This window comes from Ictalurus furcatus, chromosome 7 (assembly GCF_023375685.1).
Source record: "Ictalurus furcatus strain D&B chromosome 7, Billie_1.0, whole genome shotgun sequence".
In the NCBI taxonomy this organism is placed as follows: domain Eukaryota; kingdom Metazoa; phylum Chordata; class Actinopteri; order Siluriformes; family Ictaluridae; genus Ictalurus; species Ictalurus furcatus.
Window position 1 is genome coordinate 5,036,352 of NC_071261.1, and position 12,683 is coordinate 5,049,034.

The window sequence follows — 12,683 nt, forward strand, 5'->3', positions numbered from 1 at the left end:
TCACCTTGCTTTGGTCCATGGCGACCCCCTCCGGACTGATGACATACCCCAAAAACGTGATAGTGCGTTGATGAAATTCGCACTTCTCGGCCTTCACGTACAGCTGGTGTTCCATCAAGCGGAACAGCACCTCTCGGACCTGTTTGATGTGTTCCTTCAGGGACGTTGAGTAGATCAGTATGTTTTCAATGTACAAGACGACGTAGTGCCCAATAGATCCCTTAGGACGTCGTTGATCAGATTTTGGAACACTGAGGGAGCGTTAGCAAGTCCATATGGCATGACCAAATATTCATAGTGCCCAGAAGTGGTGCTAAAGGCCGTTTTCCACTCGTCGCCCTCCCTGATGCGGATCAGATTGTACGCGCTGCGTAAGTCCAGCTTTGTGAAGAAGGACACGGACCTCAGCTGTTCAAGGGCTGCGGGCACTAGTGGCAGGGGCTAACGGTACTTAACGGTGACCTGGTTGAGACCCCTGTAGTCGATGCACGGTCGCAGCCCCCCTCCCCTCTTCTCCACGAAGAAGAACCCAGCAGACGCGGGTGACGTGGACGGCCAAATGTACTCCTGTTGGAGTGCCTCTTGAATGTATGCGTTCATGGCCCACTGTTCTGCTTGGGAAAGCGGGTATACTCGACACCATGGCGGGCTGGCTCCGGGGAGGAGGTCTATGGCACAATCATAGGCCCTGTGTGGAGGTAGGCCACTTGCTCGTTCCTTACTGAATACCTCACGGAGGTCATGATACTCTGATGGCACGGTGACAGGGACAGGGGATAGGGGGCTCTCCACTGTGGTGGCGGCTACTGGAGCTGTGGGGCCCGTCAGACAGTGACGTAGGCAGTTAGGGGACCACCTGGTTACCTGTTTGGCCGCCCATGATATCTGTGGGTCATGGTGCTCGAGCCATGGTAAGCCGAGAATGATGGGGTGACAAGTAGATACCGTGACATACAGGACGATGGTTTCATAATGGAGGGCACTGGCTTGCATGGTGATTGGGGCTGTACAATGTGAGATGACCCCGCCTCCTATTGGGGACCCGTCGATGGAGTACACCTCTCGTAGCTGGAGCAGGGCTTGGATGGAGAGGCCGAGGGTTCGCGCTGTCTGCTCATCTATGAAGTTCTCTGCTGCCCCCGAGTCGATGAGCGCTGAAAGCACAAAGGATTTCTCTGAACATTCGAGCAGCACAGGTAACACAAAAGAACCTGCTTTGAGTAATTGGAACGCACTCACCTGGGGACGACGGGGTTTGTTGGTCGTGCCCTCCTCGGTTGATCGTGGCCTTCTCTGCGGGCACTGGCGAATGACATGGGTGCTCTCCCCACAGTAGAAGCACCGTTCCTCTCTGCGTTGTCTCTGCCTCTCCTCCTCGTGGAACCGGGCCCGGTCGAGCTGCATGGGTTCCGCTGGAGGTAGTGGCTCGGTGGGTACGGGATTCCACAGCGCGGGGCAGTTAGTGCGGCGAAGGCGGTCCAGCCGTACCGCCAGGTTGATGGGCTCGTCCAGGGTCAGCTGTTCACCCCGACACGCTAAATCTCGAACCAGCTCGGGGTTGAGGCCACGACGGAAAGCAGTCTTTAGTGCCGGCTCATTCCACCCACTCCTTGCAGCAATGGCGTGGAACTCCAGGGCGTAATCCACCACGTCGCGGGGGCTCTGCGCGATCGTAAGGAGCTCCTGACCGGTCTCCCAACCGTCTGGGTAATGATCGAATGCGCGTTGGAAGCGGGCAAAGAACACCGTTAGCGAGGGTCTGACCATGCCTCCTCGCGCGCACTCTGCCGTGGCCCACTCCAGGGCGCGTCCGGTGAGTAGCTCTATGAAGTGTGCCAACCGGCGTGCCTCCGGCATCTCCAGGTTGTTCTCAAAAAACAAAGTGCACTGAAGCATGAAACCCCTGCATCGTTCGGGCTCGCCGGTATAGCGCTCTGGTGTCGGCAGGGGTGGATAGTGCACCACCGGCGGGGCTGGTGCGAGTGCCGCATGCGCAGCTCAAGCAGACGCGTGGGGAGACGTGGGAGGAAAGACAGCAGCGGGGGGGGGTGAGGGGGTTTACGGTTTGCCCCTCGGCGACGCGGAGACACTCCAGTTGTTCGGTGAGGCGTGCTATCTGCTCGCGCTGCGGGCTCATCACATGACTTTGTTCTTGACCAGCGCGTGCCCAATCTGGGTTGCCCACTGCCTCCATGATAGGCAAAGTAAACTGTTACGTTACCAGGTGGGAGGCAAGCGCGGGCCAAGCAGTGACAGAAAGGCGAGGGAAGCGTGAAGCACAAAGCACACAGTCCAAAGCAAAAGAGAGAATCCAAGACGAGATCTGGGAATCGTAAGTCATAAACGAGGGTAGAGTCCTTAAACCAAGAAAGTCCGAAACGTAGTAGGAAGCTTGGTAACTTACTCGCGTTTGAGGAAAACTGAGCATTACTTCACGCCACGCTGTCGTTAACAAGGTCTTAAATAACCTTGGGTGGCGCACAGGTGTTGGCACTCAGTACTCCGGCGAACTTGAGCGCGGGCATGGCTGGGATATGTAGTCCACGCCGGTTCGGTGGCCGCGAGTTCGCCGTGGTGTAACAAGTACAAAGAATTTGATGCAGGCTGAAAGCTTAGATGGAGTAAAATCTGAAGTGAACTACTGCTCTACATTTGCTTTATTACTTTATTATTTTTCTATAATAGTTTTATAATTTCCTTTTGACTATTACTATTAATATTAACATTATTATGATTAATAACAACAACAGCAACAACAACAACAACAACAATAATAATAATAATAACAATAATAATAATAATAATAATCCAAAAGTATAGACCTAAAGACTTCAGTATTCAGGAAACCTGTTTTCAAAATATTATTGTTAAAAATATTCTTTCAAACGTCCTAAAATGAAGTGCTAGAATAGTTAGGGTACTCCTAGGGTTAGTTACTAAGTAAGTTATAATAAAATGGGTATACAGTCTGTAAAATAAAATTGATATTGAAATAATTAAAGCAAATCTGGGCTTAAAGGGTCCAGTGTTTCTTCAAAAATCAAAGTAATCAAAATCAGTGAGTCTAGTTACTCAGTGAAACAACGATTCCAATGAACACCAGAGATTTTAATCTCTGTGGGTGGCTGTGACTCAGGTGGTAGAGCAGGTTGTCCACTAATCATAGGGTTGGCGGTTCGATTCCCGGACACACACACAGAGTAAGGGAAATAAGTATTGAACGCGTCAACATTTTTTTCAGGAAATATATTTCCAATGAGGTTATTCACATGAAATTTTCACGAGAATTTGGTATTAACTCAAGACAGCCGCACATATACAGAAATCTAAACATTAAATTCAATAAATGAAGTTATGTGTAATAAAGAGGAATGACATGGGAAAAAAGTATTGGACAAGCTAACTGAAATTTATTTAATACTTAGTAGAGAAGCCGTTGTTTATAATGACAGCTTCCTGTATGAAGAAATTAATGGGCCGCAGTATTCAGGTATGACTTTGGCCCATTCTTCTAAACATATTGTCTTTAAATCTTGTTCAATTGGATTCGAGTCAGGTGATTGACTGGGCCATTCTAATACCTTGATTTTTTTCTCTGAAACCAATTGAGAGTTTCCTTTCCTGTATGTTTGGATCGTTGTTCTGCTGGAGGGTCCACCCACGTCTCATCTTCATCATCCTGGTGGATGGCAGCAGATTCTTCTCAAGAATCTCCCAGTAAAGGGCTCCATTCATTGTTCCTTCAAGGAGTGCATTGCCTATTGTTTTCTCTGTGACAATGGCACCTGCTGCCTCCATGTGTTTCTGGAGCTCTTTCTGAGTGGTCCTTCACTCTTGGGCTACTCTTCTGACTATTCTTCTGACTCCCTGGTCAGAAATCTTGTGAGGAGCTCCTGTGCGTGGCCGGTTGATGACGGAGTGATGTTGCTTCCACTTGAGGATAATGGCCCCAATGGTGCTTACTGGAAGATTCAGAAGTTTTGAAATACTTCTGTATCCGATTCCATCAATATGTTTCACAACAATAAGGCTGCGAAGGTCTTTGGAGAGCTCTTTGCTTTTACCCATCATGAGGTGTTTCTTGTGTGACTCCTTGGTAATGAAAAGCCTTTTTATAGACCATCAATTTACTAATCCAGCTTATATTAATTTGCACAGATAGGGGGTATAATTACTTTCTAACTACTTACGGATTTCAGCTGGTTCCTTGCCTTGGAGAACTGCTTTTTCTTAGCATGTTCAATACTTTTTTCCTGTGTCATTCCACTTTATTACACACAACTTTATTTATGGACTTTAATTTTGTAAATTCTTTATATTTGCAGATTTCTTGAGTTAATACCGAAGTCTGGTGAAAATTTCATGTGAATAACCTCATTGGAAATTTATTTACTGAAAAAAAAAATGTTGACACATTCAGTACTTGTTTCTCCCACTGTATACACCCCCCCAAATCCCCAGCTGAATGAAAGCAGACTTCAAGGATACATAAAAATATGTTGTGGATTAATAAAAATATGTAGAGGATATATAAATATGCCTAAACACAACAAGAAAGGAAAACATGAACATACTGAGGGCGTTACCTTGCAATGTGGAGGGTGAGTTGCAGGAGAAGGTGCACTGCTTGCCAAAAGTCGTACCCCAGGGGCAGGTGAAGGAGGCAAAATAGACGTGAGAGTTATCAGGTAGACCACAGTCCACTGGCTCACAGCTCACCACACGGTCCCAAACACCACTGACACAGTTCAACTCTACAACACTCTAAGAACCAAATGGAGACACAGACAGAGACACAGGATAATGTAGCTGATGACTGCTTTAAACTTATCATGCACCCTGATCCCTTGACCCCTGTTTATACCTATTAGACTTTTTTTTTTTTTTTTTTGTCTTATTGTGTATGTACAGTGTTGGTTCAAAGTTTGTGAACCCTTCAGAATTTTCTATATTTCTGCAAAATATGACCCAAAACATCATGAGATTTTCACACAAGTCCTAAAAGTAGATAAAGAGAACCCAATTAAACAAATGAGACAAAATATCATACAACCTCAATTCTGAAAAAGTTGGGACAGTATGGAAAATGCAAAAAACAAGCAAAAAGAGTCATATGAAAATTCAATTCACTCTGTACTATATTGAAACACATTATTAACAGATTATTCAATGTTTAACTAAGTTATTTTTGAAAATATACATTCATTTCAAATCTGATGACTGAAACGCACTCCAAAAAAGTTGGAACAGTCGACTGTTTACCACTGTGTAACATTACCTTTTCTTTTAATAAAAAAAGTAGTCGGCGGAGCTTCTGGACAGTGTTGATGTATGGCTTGTGCTTTGCACAGTAAAGCCTTAACTTGCATCTGTGGATGCAGTAGCGAATAGTGTTTACTGACAAATGTTTACCAAAGTATTCCTGAGCCCATGTCAGGATATCCATTACAGACTCATGCCAGTTTATAAAGACAGTGACGTCTGAGGGATCAGCGATCATGTGCATTCAGAAGTGGTTTTCGGCCTTGCCCTTTACGCACAGAGATTTGACTGGATTCCTTGAATCTTTTAATTATATTGTACACTGTAGCAGGTGGGCGCACGGTGGCTTAGTGGTTAGCACGTTCGCCTTCACACTGCCATGGTCGTGGGTTCGATTCCTGCGGCTCTGTGTGTGTGGAGTTTGCATGTTCTCCCTGTGCTGCAGGGGTTTCCTCTGGGTACTCCGGTTTCTTCCCCCAGTCCAAAGACATGCGTGGTATGCTGATTGGCATGACTAAAGAAGATGGATGGATGGATGGATGGATGGACTGTAGAAGGTGAAATGCCCAAAATCTTACCAATTTATCTCAAAGTGTTGGATTATTCGCTGACGGATCTGTTGACAGATTGGCGAGCCTCGACCCAACCTTGCTCTTGAAAGACTAGGCCTTTTTGGAGGCTCCTTATATACTATGATTAGACGATTGCCTCAGCTGTTTCACATCAGCTGCTTATTTCAACTGATCACATCGCTATTAGTCTTAAGTTGCCCCTGTCCCAAGTTGGAATATGTTGCATGGATCAATTTCAAAATAAACATTTACCTTCAAAAAACTATGCAGTTGATTAGGTAAAACATGAAATACCTTAGCTTTATAATTTTTTTGTTTAAATACAAGTCAAAGTGCATTTACAAATCATTCCTCTTTGTTTTTATTAGCATTTTCCTTACTGTTCCAACTTCTTCAGAATTGGGGTTGTACTTGGTCATTTATTTATTGAGGAAAATGATCCAATGTTACATGGCTGTGAGTGGCAAAAGTATGTGAACCTTTGCTTTCAGTATGTGGTGTGACCCCCTTGTGCAGCAATAACTGCAACTAAAAGTTTCCAGTAACTGTTGATCAGTCCTGCACATCGGCTTGGAGGAATTTTAGCCCGTTCCTCAGTACAGAACAGCTTCAACTCTGGGATGTTGGTGGGTTTCCTCACATGAACTGCTTGCTTCAGGTTCTTCCACAACATTTCTATTGGATTAAGGTCAGGACTTTGACTTGGCCATTCCAAAACATTAACTTTATTCTTCTTAAACCATTCTATGGTAGAACAACTTGTGTGCTTAGGGTCATCGTCTTGTTGCATGACCCACTTTCTCTTGAGATTCAGTTCATGGACAGATGTCCTGATGTTTTCCTTTAGAATTCACTGGTATAATTCAGAATTCATTGTTCCATCAATGATGGCAAGTTGTCCTGGAACAGATGAAGCTCAAAAGGCCCAAACCATGATACTACCACCACCATGTTTCACAGATGGGATAAGGTTCTTATACTGGAATGCAGTGTTTTCCTTTCTCCAAACATAACGCTTCTCATTTAAACCAAAAATTCTATTTTGGTCTCATCCGTCCACAAAACAATTTTCCAATAGCCTTCTGGCTTGTCTACGTGATCTTTAACAAACTACAGAGGGGCAGCAATGTTCTTTTTGAAGAGCAGGGGTTTTCTCCTTGCAACCCATGCACACCATTGATGTTCAGTGTTCTCCTAATGGTGGACTCATGAACATTAATATTAGCCAATGTGGGTGTGACTTTTAGTTGCTTAGAAGTGACCCTGTGTTCCATTACGACCTCGTGGACTATTACACGTCTTGCTCTTGGAGTGATCTTTGTTGGTCGACCACTCCTGGGGAGGGTAACAATGGTCCTCCATTTGTACACAGTCTGTCTGACTGTGCATTGGTGGAGTTCAAACTCTTTAGATATGGTTTTGTGACCTTTTCGTGCCTGATGAGCATCAACAACTCTTTTTCTGAGGTCCTCAGAAATCTCCTTTGCTCATGCCATGATACACTTTCATGCCAAGATACACTTCTACAAACATGTGATGTGAAGCTCAGACTCTGATAGATCCCTGTTCTTTAAATAAAAGAGGGCACTCACTCACACCTGATCATCATCCCATTGATTAAAAACACCTGACTCTAATTTCACCTTCAAATTTACTGCTAATCCTAGAGCTTCACATACTTTTGCCACTAACAGATATGTAATATTGGATAATTTTCCTTAATAAATAAATGACAAAATATAATATTTTATCTCATTTGTTTAATTGGCTTCTCTTTGTCTACTTTTAGGACTTGCGTGAAAATCATATGATGTTTTAGGTCATATTTATGCAGATATATAGGAAATTCTAAAGGGTTTTCATAAACTTTCAAGCACCACTGTATACCATTCTGTTTGTCTAGAGAATTACTATATGAATACCTAAGTCACTACTATTAACTACTAATGAATAATGGTAAATTAATCAGTAAGTAATAACGTAATAGTTTGGTAGATCATTATGAATGAAGTATGCATGCACACCATCTGGTAACTCAAATATACATATATATCTTTCTCTTACACATATACAGTATAATGCTGCACTTAGAGCGAGTGTATAGGAAAAACAGCCAAGAGCCTCATAGCCAGTGTGTGTGTGTGTATTACACACCAATTTAATCATATGCTCATATTTTTATTTACTATTAGTTAAGTTTTTTTTTTTATGTCTGTTCTAACAGAAAAACATAAATATTAAACCAGAATAAGTGCCCATCGATACACACACTTTGTTAAAGAGATTTTATATAGGACTTGTTTCCTTTACACATATAAAATGTCATGCTAAATGAACATGAAAATGAGTTGGGGGAAAATGTTAAACAGTCTCTCTATACGCTGTTAGTTAACAATTAAAGCTTTATATATCTGCTCTAAATACAAATAAATTCAATAGGTAAAACCATCTATTTTGCTCACTTGCACATATAAGATGATGCACTTATAGCAGGATGTCTAGGAAAATAAAATGTCAATAGCGTGATTTGCCAGAAGGTTGTACTAAGACAGCGCTGGCAATTGACCTACTACTGGCCTACCTGAGTTAAGGAAATGGCTCACTCCTGGCCCAGGTCTCATTTAACTGACCATTATCAATTTGTAGATGTAAATAGTGACTTCTCTATGCATACTAAAGTAAGTTTTGGTGTTCCACAAGGCCCTGCTTTAGACTCCCTGCTCTTTTCCCTATATATGCTACCTCTGGGTACAGTTATCATAAACATGCTATTAGCCATGCCAATAACACACAGCTGTATGTTTCATCAAGGCCAGATGACAGACACCCGATTAAATTGAGTAAATAAGGGAAATAAGTTGACATTAGACACTGGATGCTGAGTAACTTCCTCCTACTTAATTCTGACAAGATAGACATACTTCTATTGTGACCACAGGCAGCTCATAGTAAGATTTCTGATTACATAGTAACTCTGGATGGCCTTTCAGTTACATTATGTGTAGCAGGAAGACCTTGGTGTAATTGACTCCAATCTCTCAATTGAAGCTTATGTAGATAAAATTACTAGGATAGCATTTAGAAATATTCCTAAGATAATAAATATGATGTCACTACAAGATGCACAAAAAATAGTCCACATTGTCCAGAGTGTAGCAGCCACTAGAGTCCTTACCAGGACAAGAAGATATGACTGCATCACCCCATTTTATCCACACTGCAGTGGCTCTGAATAAAACTGATTTTGTTTAGTGTATTGTATTGTGTTATATTGTATTAATTATGGAATACTACTAATTACCTAAAAAAACACTTGAAGGACTCACACCATAGTACCTGTACCTGCAGTACAAAAGATGCAGGCTCTTTGTTGGTACCTAATATTGAAGACTACAGCAGGGAACTGAGTTTTGTCTTACAAAACCCCACAGTTAAGGAACAGCCTTCCAATTAGTGTTTGGGACTCAGAGTTTTTTTTTATCTTTAAGTCTAGACTGAAAATCTACATATTTGTTTTCAAGCCTTTTCGTAATAGTTATTCAATAGAAATAGGTTTTGAGCAAAGTTAAAGGTAGCAGCACAGACCTGGAGGGTTAATGGGCATAGAGCATTCTGGTAAGCTGTGATGTTTGGATGCTATTGCCCCCCACTCTGTTCACTCAGGTTTGATAACAGTGTATTGGTGGTGCACTTTATGTCCCAAGGAGCCCTCATGCCTGTGTTCATTTCTTGCTCTCCCTTTTAGCTATGCTATGCTGTCGTAACTAGTCCCTGCTTGCACACAATGAACATCCTCTTAAACCACTATAGGACAACAACATACCTAATAATATGTGCTCTCTCTCTTTCTCTCTCTCTCTCTCTCATTTTTTTTGCCCAATGAGATGCTGGTGATCCTGCCTCCTTCTTTTCTCCAGACCTGCCTGGCCCATCCTGATACTGTACTTCTGCTTGGAGCCTCCTTCACCTGACAATCACTTGCTGTTGCTGAGGATGGCTCCACATGGCTAGCCTAAAGTTTGTAATAAGATTCCTTTGGATGGTACCACCTAGAAGAGGATGAGTTCCCTTTTCTCTCTGGATCCTCTCCAGGTTTCTTCCTAAGGTCATCTCAGGGAAATTTTCCTTGCCACCATTGCATCTGGATTGCTCATTAGGGATCTAAATCTAAATCCATATCCGGATTTCTATAAAGCTGCTTTGTCCATTGTCAAAAGCATTATATAAATAAAACTAAATTGAATTCAATCGAAGGTGAGCATACTGAACTCTACTGACAACTGGGAAATACTGAAAATTACCACAGAGCACATGGTTTGCTATGAAGTATCATTCAATCTGTAAAATGTAGTAAATGTACACATCTGGTGTGCTCCATGTTTACATTTACATTTATTCATTTAGCAAATGCTTTTATCCAAAGCGACTTACAAATGAGAAAATACAAGCAAAGCGATATATCAAGCAGAGAACAATACAAGTAGTGCTACCATACAGTATCTATTAATTGAGTTCTAGAAGAAGCAAAGTGCACAGAGTAGAGGTGTAAGTGCCAGGGTAAGGTTTTTGTTTTTTTTTGTTTAGGGGTTGGTTACGTGTTCCCGAAAAAGGTGGGTCTTTAGCTGTTTTTTGAAGATAGTGACAGATTCTGCGGTTGCCATGTTGCCTCTTACAAAGGTACAAATGTCCAAAAGTGACACTCAATTCAATTCAATTTTATTTTATTGGACTTTTAACAATGGACAATGTCACAAAGCAGCTTTAGAGAAATATGTAAATTCAGGATATAAATTTTTACATTTATAAGTGAGCAGAACTTGGTTGAACGTATTTACAGACTCTGGCGTGAGCATAACTTGGTTGGTCATGTCAGCAGACTTGGACATGAGCAGAGCTTGGTTGTCCGTGTCAACAGACACTTGGTTGGTCATGACAGCAGACTCTGGTGTGATTGGAGCTTGATTGTTCATGACCAGAACTTCAGGCATGAGCAGAACCTGGTCAGTACTGACTTTGGCACCGACCTGGGACAGGAACTTGGCGTGAGCAGGACCTGGGTTGGTAGTCTCCTCGACCTGGGTCAGGAATTTGGCATGAGCAGGGCCTGGGTTGGCTGTCTCTTTGACCTGGGTCAGGAACTTGGCATGAGCAGAGCTTGGGTTGGTCGTCTCTTCGAATGGGGATAGTAATGTGTCTTGGGAGGCCGTCTCTTTGACCTGGGACAGGAACTTGGTGTGAGCAAAGCTTGGGTTGGCAGTCTCTTCGACCTGGGTCAGGAACTTGGCATGAGCAGAGCTTGGGTTGGTCATCCCTTCGACCGGGGATAGTAATGTGTCTTGGGAGGCCATCTCTTCGACCTGGGACAGGAACTTGGCATGAGTAAAGCTTGGGTTGGCCATCTCTTCCACCTGGGTCAGGAACTTGGCAAGAGCAGGGCCTGGGTTGGCCGTCTCTTCGACCAGGGACTCTGGAGCTGAGACCCCCTCATGGGTCTCAGACTGAAACTCTTGGGCTGAGGTCTTCACGTGGACCTCTGGTTAGAGCTCGGTGGGTGAGACCACCTCATGGGTCTCAAGCTGCAGCTCTGAGGTCACCACGTTGTCCTCTAGGGTGAAGCTCGGCGGGTGAGACCACCTCATGGATCTCAGGTTCAAGCTTGGGTTCTGAGGTCGCCACGTGGACCTCTGGCTGGAGCTCGGTGGGTGAGACCACCTCATGGGTCTCAGGTTCGAGCTCTGAGGTCGCCACATTGTCCTCTGGCTGAAGCTCGGTGGGTGAGACCACCTCATGGGTCTCAGGTTCAAGCTCTGAGGTTGCCACGTTGTCCTCTTTCTGAAGCTCAGGTGCTGAGACCTCCTCGTGGGTCTTAAGCTGGATCTCTGAGGTCGCCACATTGAGCTCTGGCTGTAGTTCCGCAGGGGCTTTCTTGTGTAGCAGTTTGTCCAGCTGCTCTTGAAGCATCTTTGAGCAGAAAAATGCTTCCTGGAGACCTAGCTTCTTGCATGTAGGACACCGCAGCGGAGCCTCTTTCCAGTAGCCCTCAGCCATACAGGTCGGTGCTACCTCCACCACGTTGGCCGGAACCTGAAACGGAGCTGCAGATGCTACCTGGTCCACGCACTCATAATAGAGGTGGAAAGGTATGTCAGCCATGTTCATCCCATTGAATCCCCTCTCCAGTAAATCCAGGCTTTTTAGTTGCCCTGGCTGCATGAACTCTTGCAGAAAAAGTTCAGCAAATTCACTGACGTTATTGAGGGCACTGGACCCTGTATGGATCAGCTGCACCACCCAGTCATGGGCCGGGCCATAAAACCAGGACACTAGAACCCCAGCCACCATTTCTTTACAGGCTTGGGATGTGCCAGGCTAGCGAAGTACACCTGGCTGTGAACCAGGAACAACAACGGGTGGCTCTCCAACCCGTAAGTCTCTATCGGGAGTTCTCTGGAGAAACTGGACTGATTTGTATCGTGGACAGTAATCCGTATATTTACTGCTGTGATGCTCTCCTCGTTCTCCTGCTGCATCCATGTTATGGCTGAGTATTCTGTCACGTCCCAAGATGTAAGGGAGATTAGGATGGATGCAAATGCAGTTTAACAGTTTTATTTAAGTGAGACACAGGCAGATAAATCCAAATCGTGATCCAAAAACATAATCCACAAACAGGCAAAGGTCAGGCGATTGGCAAACAGGCATAAACGGGGCAAAGCAGGAATCAAGGTCGCGGTCACGGAAAACAGGGTCAAGATACAAAACAAGAAACATAGAACTGGGAGCGGAAAAACCAGCGTGGACTAAATCTAAAGTTGAACCTAAATAACTCTAACAAGGAACCTAACATGG

General features: G+C 44.0%; 2 protein-coding genes across 2 annotated transcripts in view; both read right to left on the reverse strand.

Annotated features, from left to right (window-relative positions):
* The window catches only part of pappa2 (pappalysin 2), a 97,456-nt gene that overhangs the window by 21,187 nt on the left and 63,586 nt on the right, over positions 1 to 12,683 (reverse strand). The window contains exon 16 of the mRNA XM_053627979.1: positions 4,587 to 4,764. Within this exon, the coding sequence (XP_053483954.1) occupies positions 4,587 to 4,764 (178 nt within the window). The remainder of the gene's footprint in view (positions 1 to 4,586; positions 4,765 to 12,683) is intronic.
* On the reverse strand, positions 11,052 to 12,196 carry LOC128609502 (uncharacterized). Its single transcript, XM_053627982.1, has 2 exons — positions 11,619 to 12,196; positions 11,052 to 11,546 (listed from the first exon to the last, which is right to left on the reverse strand). The coding sequence occupies exons 1-2, from the start codon at positions 12,174 to 12,176 to the stop codon at positions 11,406 to 11,408; spliced, it is 699 nt and encodes a 232-aa protein (XP_053483957.1). The 5' UTR covers positions 12,177 to 12,196; the 3' UTR covers positions 11,052 to 11,405.

Coding starts and splice junctions, on each gene's coding strand:
- LOC128609502 (XM_053627982.1), bottom strand. CDS start 12,176: ATGGTGGCTGGGGTTCTAGTGTCCTGGTTTTATGGCCCGGCCCATGAC. Junction 11,547..11,618: donor TTGAACCTGAGACCCATGAG/GTGGTCTCACCC, acceptor GAGACCCATGAG/GTGGTCTCACCCACCGAGCT.